We start from the raw sequence: 21,721 nt of genomic DNA, 5'->3' as shown, positions 1-21,721 counted from the left end.
CCAACTTGGCTTCTAAAAATGGGTTATGCTTATGTAAACTAATTTCACAGGTTCCTACAGCTCAGCTCAGTGGTGCTTACAAGTCTTCTCTGATGTCTTTTTGTTGTTGCTTTAAAACTTTCATTCAAACTACCTGGCTTATTTTACAGATCCCGCATTTTGAGTGGAACTCTATGGCATTGTCAACAAAGGAAGCTCGGATGGACTACCTGAGAGAACGTATATTTGGAGAAGGCAAATCATGATTGTAGCTTTTATTTAAAAATAGTGACAATGGTGTGTCACAACTGAACTTATTTTAATTAAGTGGTCTGAGTCAATGAAAAAATAATAGTACAGAATTGACTGATTTCAAGGTCAGTTGAGTACCTATTAAAACAGACATTTTACTTTCTCCAATATTTCTTTACTATCTGGTTGGGAAATTATATAAAATTCTTAATGTAAAGGACTTGTAGCTTTTAAGAAACTAAAATAGTTTATAATTCAGTCTTTGAGTGTCTATGAAGTGCCAGGAAGTGTTTTAGATGCAGGGATATAGCCGTGAATGTAGCATATCTGCCATGGGTAGAGTCAAACAAAATAAATGAATAAAATACATTGTACCATAGATGATATTGAGTGATATGGAGAAAAATTTGGGGTAGAGGGGATAGGAATATTTTGGGTAGGTATAATTTTAAATAGGGTGATCTGAGAAGGACTCACTAAGGTGGTATTTGAATAAGGACTTAAGGAGATGAGTTAACTGGCAGTAGAGTATTCCAGGCAGAGGGACCAGTAGGTACAAAGATCCTGAGGTAGGACTATGCCTGGCATATTTGAGGATAACAAGGAATCCTCTGTGGCTGAAACAGAACAAATGGGAGGTTGAGGGTAGAGGTATAATAAGAGAAAAAGTAAGATAGATAAGAGTCAAATATATATCCCGTGACCTCATGGCTACGGTAAGTGAGATAAGCAGCCATTGGAGAGTTTCTATAAAGGAATGATAGGAAGTCATATTTTAACTGAATCACTTGGGCTACTCTGTTGAGATGAGCAAAGACTGCAGTAAGGCAAGTGTATAAGCAAGGAAACCTATTAGAAGGTCATTGCAATAGTCCAGACAAAAAATAGATGGTTGGTGGGGCACCTGGCTGGCTCAGTCGGTAGAACATACAACTGTTGATCTCAGGGTCATGAGTTCAAGCCCCACATTGGGCATGGAGCCTACTTAAAATAAATAAAAAATAAATGGTTGGCTTAGAGTAGTATCTATGGAAGTAATGAGAAGTGGTCAGATTTTTTGATGTATTTTGAAGGCAGAGGAACCAAAATTTGCTCACTGATTGGATATGAAGTATGAGGGAAGGGAGTCAAGGATACTTCTAAGTTTTTGTCCTGAGTGACTAAAAGGACGTTATTGCTATTGACTAAGATGGGAAAGTCTACGGGAGGAAGAAGTAGAGGCCGCAGTGGGTGGGAGGATCATGAGTTTGGTTTTAGACATACTGAGTTTGTGATACCTTTTACTTATTTTTTATTTTTTTAAAGATTTTATTTATTTATTTGTCAGAGAGAGAGAGCGAGCACATACACAAGCAGGGGGAGCGGCAGGCAGAGGAAGAAGCAGGCGCCTTGCCAAGCAAGGAGCCCCATGTGGGTCTTGATCCCAGGACCCTGGGATTATAACCTGAGCTGAAGGAAAATGCTTAACTGACTTAGCCACCTGGGTGTCCCTGGGATGCCTTTTAAACATCTTAATGGAGATATCAAACAGGCATTTTAATGAGTTTGGAGGTGAAGGCAGAGGTCTAGGTGCCAGATAGAAAGTTGGAAGTTGTCAAAAGTATGTAACGTTATGAAAGTAGATGAAATCACTAAAATGTGATTAGGGGAGAGTGATAATGGAGGAGAAGTCTGAGGACTCAGCTCCAGGTGCCCCAACATGAGGTCAAGAAGAGGAGGAATAAGCAAAGGAGGCTGGGCAGTGGTGGCCAGTGAGGTAGGAGGGAAAGTCATAGGTGGTGATACTTCCTCGAGGCCAAGTCGAGAAAGCATCTCAAGGAGGAGGAAGTGAGCAGTCGTATCAGATGCTGCTGATGGCTCGGGTAAAATGAGGACTGGGAAATGTCCCTTAAACTTAGCAACATGAAATTCACTGGTTATCTTGAAAAGAGAAGTTTTGGGGATGGGGTGTGTGTGAAAGCCTGATCGGTTTAATAGAAAGTGGGAGGAGACTTTTTTTTTTTTTAAATAAATGGAAGTAAAGAGATAGAATGGGAAATTGACGAATCTTGACCTGGTCTGATCCTACCCATGATGGATAATGATTTTCTCTTGTCTTACAACACATTTATTCAATAAAATAGTTACTAAGGGCCTACTATGTGATATAATCCCTAGCTCTTCTTCCAAGAGTGATATATTTGTGCTGGGCAGAAAGCCATGTTGTAGCTATCCTCAGGCCACTGATGGGAGTGCAGGTAATTAGCAGCTTAAACTTGCTGCCTTCTGACTTCATGACCCTGTAAGTTCATTCTGTCCAAAAATAAGTTGGTAGCCAGAGTGCCTTGAGTCTGAAGCATAGCTATAAAACATGTGTCCTGCATAGATTTTGGTCTGTTGATATTGATTTAGGTTTAGTTGAAGTACTTGTTTAAAATATTGTTACTTTGCGGGACGCCCGGGTGGCTTAGTTGATTAAGTGTCTGCCTTCGGCTCAGGTCATGATCCCAGAGTCCTGGGATCCCAGAGTCCTGCATCGGGCTCCCTACTCATCGGGGAGCCTGCTTCTCCCTCTGCCTGCTGTCCCCCTGCTTGCACTTGTGTGTGCGCTCTCTCTCTCTCAAATAAATAAAAATCTTAAAAAAAATAATAAAATATCATTACTTTGCATGATGTGAATCCAATACATAATTGTTTTACAACATGTAAACTTCACAGAATCTTTTGTGAAAAACAGGATGAAAACAGTAAGCAAATGAAAGATGTCTCTTTGTAAACCAGTCTCCCTCATTTTGGATTTCCTCATGATATTCATTTGTATTAGCTGAAATGCTAAATTCTAAGTGTTTGTCTTCTATATTCATAAATGTGTTCTATTTCCCAAGCAATTGATTATGAGAAATAAACCCTGAATAGGTTAAAATATTTTATTCAGCAACTTTTAGAATAAAATGGTTAGACCAATGAGGATTATAAATTGTTTCCTTTGGATATAAATGAAAACCCAGTTGTTGTATACTTTGAATATGTGGAAATCTTGATTAAATGACCCTGATGTACCTTTCACTTACTGTTACACACACTCTGACATCTCTTGTACCACATCTCTTACTGTCCTTCCTCTAGGCTGCCTGATTCAAATGGTTTTCTTTATATATATACTCTTATATTTTTGTTTGATGGTTTTTCTGCTTACATAACTGGAGTTGTTAAGCAAAAGCATTTTTTTAAAGCATTCTTTTTTTCATTGAAATATAATTAACATACCATAAAATCCACCCTTTTAAAATATACAATGCAGTGGTTTCTAAAATATTCACAAGTTTGTACAACCATTGCCACTATTTAGTTCTAGAACATTTTCATCATCCCAGAGTATTATTTTTACAATTTAATCTCATGTCTATATAGATCAGCACTCTCCCCAAAAGAAACCACGATCTTGCTTTTATAGCAAGCACTTCCTCTTACAGTTTTATCACTCAGGTTTTATCTCTGCGCCTCCCCCCTTTTAAGTGTGTCTTAATTTATAAGCATCTCCCACCATCCCTTTCTCTTCCAAATAGTTTATCTGCTGGACAACTTGTGGAGTTTCCCACCCTCAGGATTTGTTGATTGTACAATCGTGGTATAGTCTAGAGCAGTATTTGTCAATACAGAGAAGTACCTAGGATTCTACTTCAGAGATCAAAGTAAATCTGGTTTTTGTTGGATGTTTCCGTATTTATGGTAGAGACAATAAACCTGTATGAACACTCATCTATTCTTTATGAAATTGCTTGACAAGTGATTGATAATGGAATACTCCAAATTAGTTCCAAGTCAGGTTTCTCAGAAAATAAGATGTGTAAGGATAGAAGTCAAACGTATCTACGAAAGCATGTGAAACCCATTTGTGATGGTTAGTTGATGACTTGCAGAGAGTTGAATATGATGATTGTGGACAGACCGAGGTGCAAACTTAGTGTGTACACTGAGAACAACATCTTGAATATGGTGTTTCACATCCCAGAAAATGCAATGATACAGTCACCTTTCTTTCTATTAGAAATTTGAGAATAGGTAGCTCTTTCATGGAAAATATATATAAAACTTAAACCCAGCAAATACACACTCTCCTCCGGTACACCCAACTAATGCCCAGCAATTTAAAGAATCCATTTCCTAAGGATGATCCTTTACCCTTCTGCCACAGATACAGTAGTTAGGAGCTTGAAGACTGTGGTTTACTGGTTTTAAATTAAAAAAAAAATTAAATTTGATTTAAATCACAAACAACGTACTAGTATCACAAATGGAATGGAGAAAAAAGAAAGACCACTTGAATTTGACTACTTAGAGATTTTTCCCCTTCAAATGAGACCCATTTATTATACTTCTTAAAAAGCATTTCCAAAGTTTTCTCATGGCATGTAATCTTTAACATAATGCATAGGATTCTTGTCATATCTTGAAGCACAAGGGAAAGTGATATTTGATATTTTAAACATTAAAAAAATGTAAATGTAAATATTCCATTCCAATTTAATTTATAATAGAAAATGAGTGTAAAGTTACCGTAACAATGCAAATGAAAGAATTAGTAAACAACTCAAATTTAGAAACCTCCTTTACAGTTGACTGAGACAGATTAACAAAAGAAACAATCCAACTTAATATTTAATTTCTTACTAGAAAATGGTTTTAAACAATGATCATTACACTGAAGATTCAATGACTTTGAGGTTTTGATGCCCACTGCTAACCTCATGGACAGTAATTTAGTTAATAATTTCTATATGAATCTCTGCATGGGCTTTTGAAAAACAGAATAAATTAAAGCCCTATTTCCAAACAAAACACATCCCATTCTATCGTGTTTTTTCATCTCCCTGTTTATAGTTTAGACAGTTTGAAGAGGTTTAAACGTGTTGCTAGGCAACTAGCTCCTGAAGCATAACGTATTTCCTTCAACATCCCAGCCCATTCCTTTTTATCATCTTCATACCTGATGGAGAAAGAAAAAGTAATCAATTAGCAGTTTACGAATAGATAGTTCTGTAGGTTTCCTTGTATTAAATATACAAATACGGGTTTTCAAGAAAACCCTCTTGGCTCTTGTCCAGAAGAGGATGTGCCTGACTGGTAAAGTCACATTTGAATTCCTCCCCAAAGATGCTTTCTCTGAATAAGTATATGTCTGAACTACTGTCATGGTATTTAATCTGGTTGGTTAGGCAGTTAAGCCTTCTGTGGGAATCAAAGACTGTTCCGAGATGAAGAGTAATAGTTAAGCAATCAACTATTCACCTTTGGACCGATAATGATGGCTGGTCTCTATGAGTCAAGGTCAGCCGACTCTACCTTAAGAGTAAGAACTGGGAAGAACAGGGATGGCTAGTCACCTTGATTATAATTTCAATTGTTCCAATACACTTGTGCCCAACATAGCACCCGACACTAGTGATCACTCCAGAAGAATCCACTCCCCTCCCCTTTCATGTCCTGTGTGAGTACTACTCTTAGATTTTGCACTTGATGTTCAGTAAGAACTAACATTAGGTTGTTCCCTTGGGGGAATAGTCACTGTTACAAAGATACAGACAACTTAGAATTGCTTTGAAATATGTGTGCCTCTACTCTGCCTGGTGCCTGGAATGCCTTCTCTGCATGAGGAATCCTAAATGCTGCCTTCTCTCTGAAGCCTTCCTCGCCTTCCTCAAGCAGAGTTTGTAGCTTTCCCTTCACTTCTCACATTGTCCTTTATATAGTATTTATTATAGCAGTTATTCTCTTAATTTTTTCCCTTATATTTATGTTCTCAACAAGCTCAAGGGTACTTGAGGGCAAGTAACATATCTTATTCACCTTGGTATCCTCCCCTCCTCCAGAAGCTATCAATAGTTGACACATAGGAAATACCCCCAAATCATTCTATGATGATGAATAAGATTTAAAGTAATAATTTTTAAAATTAGCTGATACCTATGTAAGATATGTGCTCTCTGACTTAATTTCATCAGTGGTCCAAATTTAATCTTAATATTTGCACTGCGCACCAAGTGACTTTTATGTTGAGAAAAGTAGACAAAAATATTTTACCACTAATAAAGGGAAGAACCTTAATTATCTCTACAAAATCTGGGGCAACACACTAAAAGATAAGGAATGGTTTTAAATGACCTAATGAAAAAGTGACCACATTTAAGCAATAGGAGGTTAAATGAGTCTTAAAAGCATTTGCTTCCTGGTTGCTGGAGGGGAGGGGGGTAGGGGTAGGGGTGGCTGGGTGATGGACACTGGGGAGGGTCTGTGTTGTGGTGAGCTCTGTGTAATTGTGTAAGACTGATGAATCACAGACCTGTACCCCTGAAACAAATAATACGTTATATGTTAATAATTTAAAAAATAATTAAAAAAACATTTGCTTCCTGGCAGTTATATTTTTACTTTCATCTTGGTCAATCCTACATAATGGAAAGATTTCAATAAAAAATATAAGAATGGAAAAAATCTTTTTTACACATCACACTAAGAGGGTCTATAGGTTTAGAATGTGGTATACTGACTGATAGTTTCCGTCTCTGATTTCATCTCTGCATGTGTAAGTAGATTCACTAGGAAGTTGGGGACAAGTGGGCAGCCACCTTTTTGCAGGTCAGTTGCTGTCAACTTAAGCGCACATCTGAGTCACCTGGAGGGCCTGCTAGAACACAGATTGCTGGGCCCCATCCCCAGAGTTTCTGTAGATCTGAGGTAAGACCTGAGAATTATCTCAGGCTTGAGAATTATCTTAACAAGTACCCAGGGGGTGCTGATGCTGCCTTGGGAACCACAGCATATCACTGATTCTCAAACTTGACTTGCACATTTGCAACCACCTAGAGATATTACAAATATTGATGCCTGGCTCTCACCCCCAGAGATTCACTTAACTGGTATGGAGTATGGCCTGGGCATGAGCATTTTTCAAAGTTCCTGAAGTGATTCTAATATGCAGCAAGATTTGAGTTATTGCTCCATCCAAGTGGAAAACACCAGTACCTAAATTTAAAATTTTACAGCCGGGCAGACAGTGATGAATGTATTCTTGCCCCTATCTGGTGGTTCCTAGACACGTCTGCACATTAGAATCATCCAGGGGTCTTTTCAAAGTTTCAAAGCCCAGACCCTACCCTAGACTAATTAAACCATAGTCAGTAGAAGTAGGACAAGAGGTGTCAGTACTTGTTGAAGCTCCCTAGGTGAATGTTAGGAACCACTGCCCTCATTGCAAAATACACCATCATCGGAGAGGACCCCTCTATTCAGGCTCCCCTCAGCAAGGTAAGGGCTACGTTTAGCGGAGATGCTCTCCTTTGCTGCCGTCAACGCCCTCCTGCTGAAGCAAGTTGAATTTTGGTCACCGTTAGGAAGCACAGAGGGTCCTGTGGGATTCAGCTGATCGGTGGCACCATGCCCTAACGCCAGTGTTTCTCATTAGATTAGAATCACCTGAGAAGGTTTAGGACCTAACTGCAGAAATCCTGATTTAATTGGCCTGCGTTGAGGTCTAGGCGCTGGAATATTTTAAAGGCATCCCACGCGATTTTAACGTGCAGCCAGGGTTAAGAATCACTGCCTATTCACTGCGGGTATTCATTCCTGTTTTCCGAAAACCCTGACCACCTCAGCCCTCCACTATTTCATTCTTTCTTTCCTACTGCTTCCAGCCTTTTTCCATCCCAACTTCTTCCTAAGTCTAGCCTCTTTCTTCCCTGGAAATTTCCACTTTCTTTTTCTTCCTCCTCCTTTTTTGGGGGGAGATGAATAATAGTTAACTTCCCTTTATAGCCACTTTTTTTCTTGTCCTCTACACAGCTAGTCACAACAATACAAGGAAATGATGTTTGATGCATAAAATAAATGCTTGGTTAAGCCACGGGCTTTTCAACCTTCCCGTTCACCAGGGAATAAGGCATGTGCTGGGTCAGGTCTAGAACCAATAATATCCACTTTCCACTCTCAGCCTTGGTGGTATGTCCTCACTGATCACTCTTTTAAAGCTGTACCTACAAATTTAAATGTGTAAGTTTGGTGTGGGGCCTGGGATTCTGCATTGAAGCTCTCAGGAGATGCCACCACTGCTGGTCATAAACCATACTTTGAGTATGTCCAAGGTTCTGGACAATCTGGTGACAGATCAGGTAAGGGCATCCATCATTGAGAGCGGGGGCTGGACTTTAAGCTGAGAGGGAAAGCATGAGTTTGGCAATTTCAAGTAGCAAGGATGACAAATTTCAGGCAACTGAGCTCTACCTCCTATAAATTTTTCTCAGCAAGCACAGTTCCTGGGCTGAAGGCAGCAGGCACCATTGGGCAGACACGTGTGGTACCCTAATGGTAACCAGACATCTGCATACCGTATACCCTGCCCAGCTATGTGACTCTCCGTGCATGACACAACCTACACTTCTGCTCCCAAAACTTCCTGTATGGACCCTGGTCTCCAGAGGATATTCACAGCATTAGAAACAATGGTAAAAGTCACCATCCCCCACATGCTGTATAAATACTACATTTGTTTCAAGCCTAACTTTAAAATACTCAAATGAGTAAAAACCGCAAATGTCATACTTGGGACATCTGCCCAGCACTTATCTGAGAGGTAAATGGATTGCTACTTTTCACTTTTTTCTTTTTAAAAAAGCTTTTGTAACTGAATCCTCAAAAACTGGAAAACCACTTAAATTAGATTCAAAATAGAATTAATGAATTCATGGAAAACTCAAGAAGTTAAATGTTTCTTCAGAACTCTGTTTTCTTAGGAAATGAAGTACTCTCTGGTAGAAAGGTTTGGAAATAGCCTTTGCTCTACCAGATGCCTTGAGCATTACACTTTGAGAGCTAGAGTGGAGGTTAAGGATCAGCGGTCCAACTCTTATTTTACTTATTTTACCGATTTACAGGCCCAGAAAAGTTCTTCCCCAGGCACAATTAGAAGCAATACTCGATCATCAAGTAAGTGGCACGTGCAAAAGTCCAGTTAGGTCCGAAAAGTGTTTGGTCTACTACCAAGAAGAAGCATGTTGGGAAAGTCTGGCCTACTCTTTACTGCAAAACTGTTTGTTTTATCCGTTATCAGTTATTTGATTTAATATTTGGTCCAGAAAATTGGGAGTCAAAAAAACTTACTTCCATATGTCATTGACTTCAGTGGGTGCAAACTCTTTAGACTCCAGTTGAATCATGGCAAAACCACCGATGGCATACAGGGATCCAGCCAGGCCAACCAGACTGATGGAACTTCTTTCTTGGGGAAATTCAGTCATTACTTCCCATCTAGGAATTATGGAAAATAGAGTCAATGTAAAACCTAAGGAAATGCCAAATGTATTTACTAAGTAATTATATAAAATTTTAATTTTAAGGGGCGCCTGGGTGACTCAGTCGTTAAGCGTCTGCCTTTGACTCAGGGCGTGATCCCGGCATTCTGGGATCGAGCCCCACATCAGGTTCCTCCGCTGGGAGCATGCTTCTTCCTTTCCTACTCCCCCTGCTTGTGTTCCCTCTCTTGCAGCCTGTCTCTCTCTCTGTTAAATAAAATCTTTAAAAAAATTTTTTTTTAATTTTAAAATTCAAGTAGCAAGGCATCTAAAATTAGAAGGTTGTTTGTTACTGAAAAATATCTAAATATTCCTTTATTTGGAAGCTGTAACCAGATTAAATTGAAAGCTCTCAATACGTCAACCCCGGAATATTTCATCTTCATCAGTTAGCATGTTCAGCAATGGGGCTATAAACAGTGGGTGCTTTGTGGCAGTTCTAGGCCTCCTACTGTGTTAGATTTCATTTGAATGCTAATACAGATTTTTAGAAACTCTGATTTCCATCATTTCTCAAGAAATTTTAAATCCTTTGGAATAAAGGCATGTGACTAACCTTGTGTTATTCTAGTTTAGAAACTAGGGTTGGTAATTTTCTTTTTAATAACTTATACTTCATATTTTTTAAATAAAGGATTTAAGGAAACTTTTTAATGTTAACAGCCATATGAAATAGGACAACTAACGATAAAATCAAAAAAATTAGAAGGCTCAAGAGTCTAGAATGAGTTAATCATTTTGGCAACTCTCTATTTTTACTCAGACATTAAAAGTGGACCTTTACTCTGAACATATTATCTCTAACTATAAAAATAGTATATGTACACTGTAGAACATCTGGAAATACAGAAAGGCATAAAAGAAAACAAATACCACCCATGATCATAGCCTCCAGAATAATAATAAGGAACATTTTAACGTAATTTTGTTATTTCTCAAAAAGCATACAAACTTAAATATAAACATCTATACATATGTATGAAAAAAACTAAGAGCATAGGGTATTTACCATTCTGTGTGCTTTTTAACGTCTTATGAGTGTTTACCCATACTATATAGTTTTCAAAAAAGATGATTTTTAATGATCATTTAAATCCTTTCCCATAAAAATTCCTTGGTGATTTTCAGATCCTAAAGTCTATTTTGTAATCAGGCATTACATGGTTCCTTAAAAAAGTAATGACAGTGCTCTAATTTTTTCTTCATTGCTAAACTAGGAGTATAAAACCTGTATACTTATCCAGATGACTGAGCTCAAAAATTTGAAAAAGACTAATTTTACACAAAGAATATCTGTCAAATATCTTTTCACATTAACTTTAAGCCAGTAAAATCATATATATGAACATTTTTCTTAAAGATTTTATTTATTTATTTAACAGAGAGAGAGACAGCCAGTGAGAGAGGGAACACAAGCAGGGGGAGTGGGAGAGAAAGAAGCAGGCTCCCAGCAGAGGAGCCTGATGTGGGGCTTGATCCCATAATGCTGGGATCACGCCCTGAGCCGAAGGCAGACGCTTAAGGACTGAGCTACCCAGGTGCCCCTGAACATTTTAAGAAAATTATAAAGAGCATAAAAAAATTTCTGAAACATTCACGCCTTACGAATACCACAAGCTAAGTGAAGGTCTTTCCATCCTTAAACAAACTACATATTTCAAATCAAATAACCGTATGGAGACATGTATATCCATCCACATGCATATGACTATTCAGAAGTACTATCTTTGCATGACTAAACTCACAAAGTAATAACAAGGATAAATTGAACACTCTGTCATTAACTTGAGGGTTATGTGTTCCAAGTTGCAAACACACATAATGCATCAGAATGTTAGGCATTTCACACCCAGTAACAGAAGAAACCGAGATCCAGATGCTTTCTCTTAATCCTTGCCTGCCTACACTCCTCTCCCCATGTCCCAAGTAGAAAGCTTAATTTTCATCCAAAGTTAGAAAGTAGAGCGATTCATATGCTGTAGTAAGTATATAGCAACTCACTTATTGGTTGTGAGGTCAAAAGCTTCCACGGAAGCTGAAAGACCATCTTCAGTGACACCTCCCGCAATCACAATTTTGCCTTTGTGCACTGCCACGCCAAACATGGAACGAGGGGTTTTCATTGGAGCCAGATCCTTCCAGTCTCCTTTTTTGGGGTTGTAGATAAACACCCTGTTTGTGCACTTCCTGTAAATAGAAAAGAAAACAAATGGTCCTTTTAGAACCTTCCTTTTCTGAAGGTTTACTTCAGAATCATTTCGCTTTACTTCCCATCTGAAATACATAAAACAGAATTAGAAAAACTCAAAAGTATTCTTAATCCGAACATATGACACAAGTGAAGGACAATTCCAAATGTGAGGAACTTAATTGTACTACTGGAAGGTAGGGTAAATTTCCTTTTGGCAATTGCCCAGGCAGAGTAGATTTTAATCCTATTTGCCTGCTGCTAAATTCAATGGAAGACAGGAATAGAGTTAAAAAAAATTCATAAACCCTTTATTGTGCCAAGTAACAAAAATGAAAGCTTATCTTATTATTTGAATCTCCTGGGAATGAATCAATTAATTTTAAAAAAAATTAGGTATGAAAGTACCTATTTTAACTTTATGTCATATGATGGCTCATTTCATTTTAGTATACCACTAATATACCAATGCATTTGAAGAAATCTGGGACTATAGATTAGACAACCAGTCATCTGAGTAGATGAGTAATGAGAACAGTTTTATATGCTGAATGCTACCAGGAAAACCTGTACTCATCTGAATTATTCTTAGTATGTTCCTTATGGTTCCTTAAAGTTATCCATAGTTTACTGATGGGAGTTCAAAATGCTAAATAATAATTAATTAACTGGATATATTTGTGGGGTTTTTTGTTTTGTTTTTGCTTTTTAAGATTTTACTTATTCATTTGAGAGAGACAGAGAGAGTGAGCACAAGTGGGCGGAGTGGCAGAGGCAGAGGGAGAGACAGGTTCTCTCTGAGCAGGGAGCCCAACTCGGGGCTCAATCCCAGGACCTGGAGATCATGACCTGAGCCAAAGGCAGACGCTTAACCATCTGAGCCACCCAAGTGCCCCTGTTTTTACTTTTTTTAAAGTAAACTTTATGCCCAAATGGGGCTTGAACTCACAACCCCAAGACCAAGAATCACATGCTTTACCAACTGAACCAGCCAGGCACCCCTGGATACAGTTGGTAAAGCCAAAATCAAACAAAACCCCCAATTTTTTGTGAGGACAACTTTTTTGTTTAGTCTTATGAAAGACCAGGTGTTTGGAGTAGAAGCATTTCCTCTAACATTTGGCTATAAGTATTACTTTAAAACTCCTTGACAAGGGCATGATTACAAAATCATGTTCTTCAAATTCAGTGGTGTTAACTAGTGCAATTCAGTGCTTACTTTTAGATAATGACTCATTTCAAAGTTCTTGACTTTGGCATTCGTCAAGCAATGTTGTCTTGGTTAATCATATTCTCAAGATTAATATATTCTTACTGACAATGTCAGACCTGAATGCTTTTACTGACATATCAATTTCCTAGTTACTAATACCACTTGAAGGAAACAATTTAAATCATTTGGCAGGGTCACTACATTTCCAAAGTCAGAACACCGCTTAATACACATTTTCCATTCCATTTACTCAGAAAATTTACTCAGGAAAAATACCCAAAATAAGATTTTGCACGGAGTAAGTTTGTAATGTGGCCTTCCTTTAAATAGTTATTTGATGGGTATAGCTGGGATTAAGGAAAATATCAAAATTTCAGAATATGTTATCTTTGAATATGGTTAGACTGTATAAAAGTCCATTATTTTTTTCAGCAATTAGTGATTTATTTTTACTTTATTTTTTGATTGAAGTATAGCTGACATACCATATCCCATTAGTTTCAGGTATATATCACAGTGATTTGATATTTTTATACATTATGAAATGATCACCCATGGTAAGTCTAGTTACCATACAAAGTTATTACAATATTATCCTCCCATTTGCAACCCTTCCCCGTCTGGTAACCACCAGTTTGTTTCCTGTATCCATGAGTCTGTTTCTGTTTGGTTGTTTTTTTCATTTTTTGTTTGTTTTTTAGGTTTCCATTGCTTTTTAAAATCACATTTCCTGTGCTATTTGTCATTTTAATTTAGTAATGACCATGAATTATTCACTCAGCATATAAAGTTCGCAGAGAAAGACAATTATCATATGGTTACACTTATTTATGGAATATAAGAAATAGGAAGATTGGTAGGAGAAGGGAGGGAAGAATGAAGGGGGGGGTAAACAGAAGGGGGAATGAACCATGAGAGACTATGGACTCTGGGAAATAAACTGAGGGCTTCAGAGGGGAGGGGGTGGGGGATTGGGATAGGCCGGTGATGGGTATTAAGGAGGGCACATATTGCATGGTGCACTGGGTGTTATACGCAAGTAATAAATCATGGAACATTGCATCAAAAACTGGGGATGGGGGCGCCTGGGTGGCACAGCGGTTGGGCGTCTGCCTTCGGCTCAGGGCGTGATCCTGGCGTTATGGGATCGAGCCCCACATCAGGCTCCTCTGCTGTGGGCCTGCTTCTTCCTCTCCCACTCCCCCTGCTTGTGTTCCCTCTCTCGCTGGCTGTCTCTATCTCTGTCGAATAAATAAATAAAATCTTTAAAAAAAAAAAAAAAACTGGGGATGTACTGTATGGTGACTAATGTAACAAAATAAAAACTATTAAAAAAAATAAATAAATAAAATAAAATGCCACTGAAGGCAAAAAGAAATTACTCAGATTGAAATAAAAAAAAAGTTCGTTATTTCTAGCACATTTCCATATTTTACTCTCCTTTCCTGCTTTGTTTATGTAATTCTTAATTCTCGTTCCCTTTCCAGGATTGACATCTTTATTTATTAAGCAACCTGGGCAAATGAGGACAAGCCAAATTAGGCAGAGTTTTCAGGGGCAGGAAATTTAATTCTCACTGTTTAAACTGAAAATCTTTATTTTACCAGATGGGCTGCTGGTTTAATTAAGTGACTGCTGGAGCATTCTGAACTCACTTCTCCCCTTGGGTTGCAAAATCTTTTTCCTAATTACCTATCCCTTGAAAGGTGCCTAGAAATCAAGTTATATGATTTTTATCCTGTTTTCCTCACAAGACACTGGGCACTAGTGGGTGAACCAGGTGTAGCAGTTGTTTGATCAGTTCTGTTTTGATCAGTGCCTTTTTGTGACCAGTTGGTAAATGTTTTGAAAATCCCCTCTGTCTAGGAGAAAGTCAGTGAAACATTGTTTAGGAAATAACTGCCCTCTTTTCAGTCCCCATGCTTTCCAGTTTTCAACTCGCCTATCTAAATTCTCTCTTATGAATGTAAAATACAAATCTGTAATATTTTTATGTACTACTATCCCTTTAGCAGTTATATTTTAAATATTACATTACAGAGGTACACTTAATTTTTATTTAGTTATGGCCAAGAGAATAAGAAAGCCCAGTGTTTTTGTTTTTGTTTTTTAAGATATATTAATTTATTTTAGAGAGGGAGAGAGAGTGCAAGAGCAGGAGCGGGAGGGGCGGAGGGAGAGGGAAAGAGACTCTCAAGCAGACTGTGCCCTGAAAGGGGAGCCTGACTTGGGGAGCCCAACTAAGGGCACCCCACTAGGGATTTGATCTCAGGACCCGAGATCACGACATGAGCTGAAACCAAGAGTCCGAGGGTTAACCTACTGTGCCATCCAGGTGCCCTGAAAGCCCACTGGTTTTAATGTAGTGAAATATAATTAAAAAGTAGTCCAATTAAAGACTTGATTATGCTCCTAAATGCTGCTTTTTCACTGTAAGAATGTTTATGATGGAGATATCATAAGATAAGATACGATGCCAATTCCTAGCAATATGCTGGAATCTACAAATTTACTTTAGCAACTTTTTAAAAAGATTTTATTTATTTTAGAGAAAGAGAACAGGGGGAGCGGCAGAGGGAGAAGGAGAGAATCTCAAGCAGGGTCTGTGCTGAGAGGAGCCCAATGCTGGGCCCAATGCTGAGATCATGACCCGAGCTGAAATCAAGAGTGGGATGCTTAGCCAACTGAGCTACCTAGGCACCCCATGTGAGCAACTTTTAAATTTTATTTAAATTTCCCTTCAGTTTCCCTTAGAAATCATTTATAATATCCTCCAATAGCTTTTCAAATTTTTATTTTGAAACTTTAACTTCCAAAATATTACGGGTGAGAACCAAGTCCCATTTCAGTATGTAGATTCAAATGAAAGAAGAAAAGAACTCTCGCATTAAAAAATAATTTGGATGGGTGCCTAGCTGGCTCAGTCAGTAGAGCATGCAAATTTTGATCTCCGGGTTGTGAATTCAAGCCCCACATTGGGGGTAGAACTTACTTAAAAAACAAACAAACACAAAGGTTTAAAAAAAATCATTTGGATGTAAGCCATAAGGAGATTTTAAGGTACTTACTTGTCATCTGTCTTTCCTCCTAGACAATATATCATCCCCTTATGTGAAATCACACTGTGGCCATAGACTTTGATAGGCAGTTTTTTAACTTCATTCCACTTTGCAGCCCTGCAATGAAAAGATAATAGAATTTCTGTGCTTTCTGTTAATGCCAGGGTCTAAAATTATGAATATGTAATAGGCACTCATATACCCGAATGCTTAGGAAACAGGAATGTCATGTCAACTTACACGGGATCATAGCATAATACTGAATCCAGCGAAGCCTCTGTTTGAAGATCTTTGCCTGCAACTACATAGATTTTGTCATCCACCTCTCCCAGACCAAAGAGACACCTGGCTGAAGGCAGGGGTGGAAGTCCAACCCATTCAGATGTTATGTTATCAAGCTGAAAGAAAAACATATGAAGAATTGTGGAACTTGTTAGAAAAAAATTACAGTTGTACCAAGATATATGCTAGACTTTACGTGTTGTGTAGAACACATGAGATAGTCAAAGATGTTGCAGGTAAAATAAAACTGCAATCCGAAAGTCTCATATTTACCTATGGACTACCAAGAAAAGTGAGGACATCTACTTGGCTACAAAGTCTGCAGAAAGGAAGGAGAGAATAGAGTCACTAGAGGTCAGTTAGAACTGTCAGGTTCCTTGTCAAAGTTTCTTCCCATATTGCCTTCTTCAGGTTCTAAAAAGGCATCGTAATACTTGTAGGGCGTTGGGGAAAGAGAGGCTGTCACTGTAGGGAGGGTCACAGTACGTGAGTGACCCCCGAATGCTATATTTAACACGCTCCCCAAGCCGGCACCCAGGACAGCTGGACCTGTCGCTCAGTCCACAGACAACTGGGATGTTAGGCAACATCTTTTTTCTTTTCTTCAAAATTTGTTTAGGTTCTCTCAGTTTTGCTTTACTACTTCTGACATAGGCAGGAGTTAACAGCTATAACCTCCTCATCTTTTGTTGGAAGTCATTTGAAATACCTTTGTCTCTATCTTAAAAAAAAATTATCTTAGGAAGCAACTTGCTTGTTTTTGCTACTGCCACTTCTGCAAGCCTAAGACAGCTCTTAGTGCTGATGCTCTTGTAGATCGTTCTGGTATGGCCGGCATCAGTTTCAGCATTTACTATTGGTCACTACGAGATTTTGTCCGTTTGCATTTGGGGACACCAAGGCATGAGAACACTGCATCATGAGGGAGTGCTGTTACAGATCCGTGGTTCTCTGTAGTGCTACTTCTGCGTAGCAGAAGAAAAAGGAATAAACCCCAGAATAACTGGATACCAAGAGTAGGTGCAGACATTAAAGGTTGCGGTCAAGGGAGGGATCTCTGTAGAAGTCTGTATGTATCTCGCCTAGTAACTCCGGTTAAAGCAAAGCACTAATTAAGACTAGACACGATGAGTTTATTCCTCACATGTGCATTGTTAGCTCTGCATTCACGAATTTTAACACCTAGATTGTGAGCCCTAATGTTTTTATTTTTGAAAACAAATTCTTTGATCAAGAAAGTGGTGCGTACTCCAGTAGAAATAATGGACATTTATAAAGTCTTGGCTCCGTGACAGGCTTTGTACTAAATGCTCACAGAGCTTTTAAGTGATATTCAAATAGAAGCAGTATAAATTCACTGGTTTTTTTTTTTTAAATGGGAACAGTAGCCATTATAATCCCAGACTGGAGGGTATACTGCCCACGCTGGACAGTACTGCCCACATCCCCATGCGACCCCCAGTTAGGGCACTTACTACAGCCAACGTAACAGGAGACTGACCACGAGGCTCTTTTATAGATGAGCTGTCAAGCTATTTAACCTCTCTGGCTCTAGTTTCCTCATCCTGAAGATCAGGGTTTGGACCTAGATTACTTTAAGATGGAGTGCTATTCAAAAATTGATGCATCTATTAATTCTATGAAAAAAATCCCCTCTCTTACCCAGGTAAAAAATTCTCATCATCTATTTATAGCATACAATCAAAGATCACATTACTCCTAACTTAAAACATTTTCAACAGATGTGACCAAGCAGAAAAATACAATATAAAACCTGACATTCTCATACATGCATTTTCTTGTGAGTCACAAATAACTCTTTTTGCAGTCAGGTGTTTTATCCTGGCATCTTGTTGCAATATTTGTGCCTTTTAAGAGGAGCAAGCCATGGGCAATGACAAGAAGTCGATCTTTTCAACTTTGTATAACTGTTTTTGTAGCTATAAAGAACATCAAACAGGTTTCTTGGAACAGAAATGAGAAGCTTTGACAATAAAAGTAAGAGTAGTAACAAGATAGAAGAGAATAAAGATAAGACTATAAGTATTTCTTGGATCTATGATTTCTAGATACCTGTCCATCTGTATTTTTTTATTTTTTGTTTTTGTCCATCTGTGTTTTGACGTCATTTTTACATCCTAGATATAATTATTGCCTTTTAAATTGAATTTGGCTTTTCTGAAATTTCAGTGAATTTAAAATTAGGGCTTAGGAAATTTTCTGGCTTGCATTCAAACACTTATGATTACGGCTTCTATTTTATTTTTATATTTTGTAGTTAACACTCTTCAACAGAACTTTGAAAATGAAGAATCATGATTAATGTGTATTATTACATTTTTCAAGATTAGAAAAAGCTGGTTAAAGGTAGTATTTTGTGAATGCACAGCATGTCACATACTCTGAGAGCACACAGTGACTGTGATATGACATTCTACACTTATCTTTGGCCTTTCCAACTCAAGGGCCCATAAACCTCAGGCTATGGGTAGCTATGACCTAAACAAACTTTTCTGTAGCTGTAAGCTATAAAGTATGGGTATTGGCATTATTAAAGATAAAGGTTAAGCAACTGATTCTTCATAAACTGATAAAATATAATGCGTTGATAATATGAAACAAACTCCTTAAAACAAACCACAAAGAATCTATTAGTTTGGAGGATTTGTTTTCTTGGACACTTCTGTGGTTTCACAAAACAGATTAACTTGCAATAATGTCTAAGTACAAGTCTGATCCAAATACATGTGGTCACTTGTCACAAATAAAAATTAATGGGGCGCCTGGGTGGCTCAGTCCTTTAAGCATCTGAGTCTTGATCTCAGCTCAGGTCTTGATCTCAGAGTCATGAGTTCAAGCCCAGCGTTGGGCTCCACACTAGGTATGGAGCCTACTTAAAAAAAAATCATCAAAAATAAACATTTCTAAGTATAATTAATGAATTCAAATTAGTGACACTGGTATACTTTTTCCCAGAAGGTAACCCAAAGTGTGTAAATTAAGTACATAAGTTCTCTTCATTTTCAACAAATTTATATTTTAGACCGTAAACATAAAAGAGAAAGTGCTACCTTCAAGAACTTAGATCAGTTCAAGAAAACCTGGAAAAAGGCTGAAAATCTGATCAATTATCATTTCTGTAATGTGTAAAGTACTATGATTTAGGGAAATACATTAACCTATTTTTCAGAAAAGCAATACGATATTAAAGTTTTACTAAAACACTGGGTTTTGAAAGATTATAGTCACCATCAGCTATAGTCTTGACATTTTGGGTGAGAATATAAAGAAAACCTTGAGTCATCACTTACACATTAATTAGAACCTCATTCTTCACCAAACCTTTTATTAAATATTAACAAGCTATTAACTGATTTAAATATTTGTCAACTCTCGAAGTAGCAAAAGTGCAAGGGACTGGAATAGGAAATCAAGTAGAATAAAACGCAAGCAGCCTGAATAATTCACACATCAGCTAACAGGAGTTGGTAAAGAACAGTGTCCTTTATGCCTCTACTTTTATAAAAACAGCCCTTCTTACCTGGAAGAAGTAGGACTGTAGAGGTTGATCTTTATTTTCTTCGTCCACATATAGTCCTCCTACCACATACACCTGATTTTGTTGGGTAACAATGCTAGAATGATTTCTGGGGATCTGCTCAGCCAGCGCAGTGAGGTAGCACTCATTTTCTGTGGGATCGTAAGCCACTGCAGCTGTGTCATTAACCAGGAGGATGAGGTCTTTGACAAACATTCCATGCCTGGGAATGTCATTCAGGTAACCGGGAAGTAAATCTTCGTCACCAACATCACCATTCACCTCACCAGCCCCAGCCTTCTCTGCATTTTTGCTAGGTTCTGGGAGTTTGCCCGCGAAGGCATCTTTGAGAACTTTGATTTTTTTCTGGAGTTCTGGGCTGCTTTTAATTATATCATCTTTCTCAACATGATCTTTAAAATATTTTTCTGTCATAAGGCGAAAACGGATACAATCAAACACTTCATTAAGGTTTTTAACCCTGTTTTCTTTGTCTGTTCGCACCCATTTCATCACTGCCTCAAATACTGCTTCTTCCTTTTCTACATTTAGGCTGTCATTTGAAATGACGGAGATCAGTTCCTGTGGAGATAGCTGCATAAAGTCCTCTTCCTTACAAATCTGTACAAAGCGATCAGACACAAATTCACGAGCAGAGATGGCGAGTCTCGGGCAGTCAAGAAGAAGTCCTAATCTTAAGATGGCTAGACAGTTACCAGGAGCAAGTCTTTTCTGAAGATAAGACACACAGACAGTGAACACCGAGGGGATCTGAAAGCGGCTGGCCAGGGCAAAGATATCTTGCACATTTCCATCGTTGAGATCAATACTGGCGGAGTACAGGTACTTGATGATTAAGTCCAGGACAGCAGGATCCACGTTATCTAACACGACCTCCTTCTTTTTCCCCTCATCCATTTCAGATAAAAAATACTCACGGAAGTAAGGGCTACAAGCTGACAAAATCAATCTGTGGCAAGGAAGACTTTTGTCACCTGCTTTTAGGGTGCAATCGATGAATTTTTTTTCCTCCAGGAGATCTTTTAGACCATCCTGAAGAAGGGTGGATTGGTAAAGCCGCAGTTCCTCTGTGAGTTCCCGCTGGGAATCCATTTTGTGAGTAACCTGGGTAAGGAAGGGGACACTGAAGGCCCGAGCTCCTTGCAGCACACAGGTCTAGCTGTAAAAAGGCAGATCAGTGTGCTTTGCCCAGCTTGAAGCCTTTGCAATTTAATCCCACCAGCTAAATATAGAGACCAACTCTAACAACGGGAATTCAGGAGAGCTAGTTTGGAAAGAAGAGTTGTTCTTGCAGCTGTCATAGATTGAAGGGAACAACTGGAACTTTTAATCACTAAGGAAACAGCTAAGAAACAAGAGATTTAAATGAAGTGGGAAGCTTTAAGATACATAAAGCGTTAGAACATATGCCAATAAAGGCATGTTTAAAGAAAGTGTTTATTGAACTGACAGAAAACTGGATCATAAAAATGAGTCAGTCTGCTAAAAATGGTCTAGTGGCAAACTCCCTGGCTGTCTGAATTAACGATGCAAAGGTCAAGAATATGAGGTGAGTTCATTTGAATACTCATAAGCAAAATCCCTTTTCTAATTACTGTTACATATAAATTTTTATTTTCCACTTAAAACAGTGGTATTTATAATTTTCTTTTAGAAGTAGGAAACTTAAAGACTTCTACTTATGTATATTATTTTTAAAAACCTTTAATAAAAATACCCCACCATAATTGACGTAATAATGCAGAGAAACTGCTAATTTTCTAAGATATTCTAAATTATCCTTCTTTCATAAGTGGAAAAACTATAATTAGTATTGAATTACATTATAAAATTATTTAAGTTATTCATACCTTGCCTTTCTCTACA

General features: G+C 38.1%; 2 protein-coding genes across 3 annotated transcripts in view; one reads left to right on the top strand and one right to left on the bottom strand.

Annotated features, from left to right (window-relative positions):
- FASTKD1 (FAST kinase domains 1) overlaps positions 1 to 4,158 on the top strand; it is a 43,633-nt gene extending 39,475 nt beyond the window's left edge. For both annotated transcript variants that reach the window (XM_011221376.3, XM_034654703.1), the window contains exon 15: positions 150 to 4,158. In XM_011221376.3, coding sequence (XP_011219678.1) covers positions 150 to 245 — 96 coding nt within the window. In that variant the 3' untranslated portion in view covers positions 246 to 4,158. The remainder of the gene's footprint in view (positions 1 to 149) is intronic.
- Positions 4,159 to 4,536: 378 nt separating this feature from the next.
- Positions 4,537 to 21,038, bottom strand: KLHL41 (kelch like family member 41). The gene is made up of 6 exons (XM_011221377.3): positions 19,838 to 21,038; positions 16,255 to 16,412; positions 16,024 to 16,131; positions 11,556 to 11,741; positions 9,364 to 9,510; positions 4,537 to 5,197 (listed from the first exon to the last, which is right to left on the bottom strand). The coding sequence occupies exons 1-6, from the start codon at positions 20,945 to 20,947 to the stop codon at positions 5,086 to 5,088; spliced, it is 1,821 nt and encodes a 606-aa protein (XP_011219679.1). The 5' UTR covers positions 20,948 to 21,038; the 3' UTR covers positions 4,537 to 5,085.
- Between the last annotated feature and the right edge of the window lie 683 nt (positions 21,039 to 21,721).

This window comes from Ailuropoda melanoleuca, chromosome 2 (genome assembly GCF_002007445.2).
Source record: "Ailuropoda melanoleuca isolate Jingjing chromosome 2, ASM200744v2, whole genome shotgun sequence".
Lineage (NCBI taxonomy): Eukaryota > Metazoa > Chordata > Mammalia > Carnivora > Ursidae > Ailuropoda > Ailuropoda melanoleuca.
The sequence above is the reverse complement of the archived record's forward strand: the minus strand, read 5'-3'. Positions and strand labels throughout refer to the sequence as shown.

Excerpts from the sequence above, each read along its gene's own strand:
- KLHL41 (XM_011221377.3), bottom strand. The coding sequence starts at position 20,947 with ATGGATTCCCAGCGGGAACTCACAGAGGAACTGCGGCTTTACCAATCC. Across the intron at positions 16,132-16,254 it reads GTATTATGCTATGATCCCGT|GGCTGCAAAGTGGAATGAAG; the intron begins GTAAGTTGACAT and ends TTTTCATTGCAG. Across the intron at positions 9,511-11,555 it reads TTTGACCTCACAACCAATAA|ATGGGAAGTAATGACTGAAT; the intron begins GTGAGTTGCTAT and ends CATAATTCCTAG.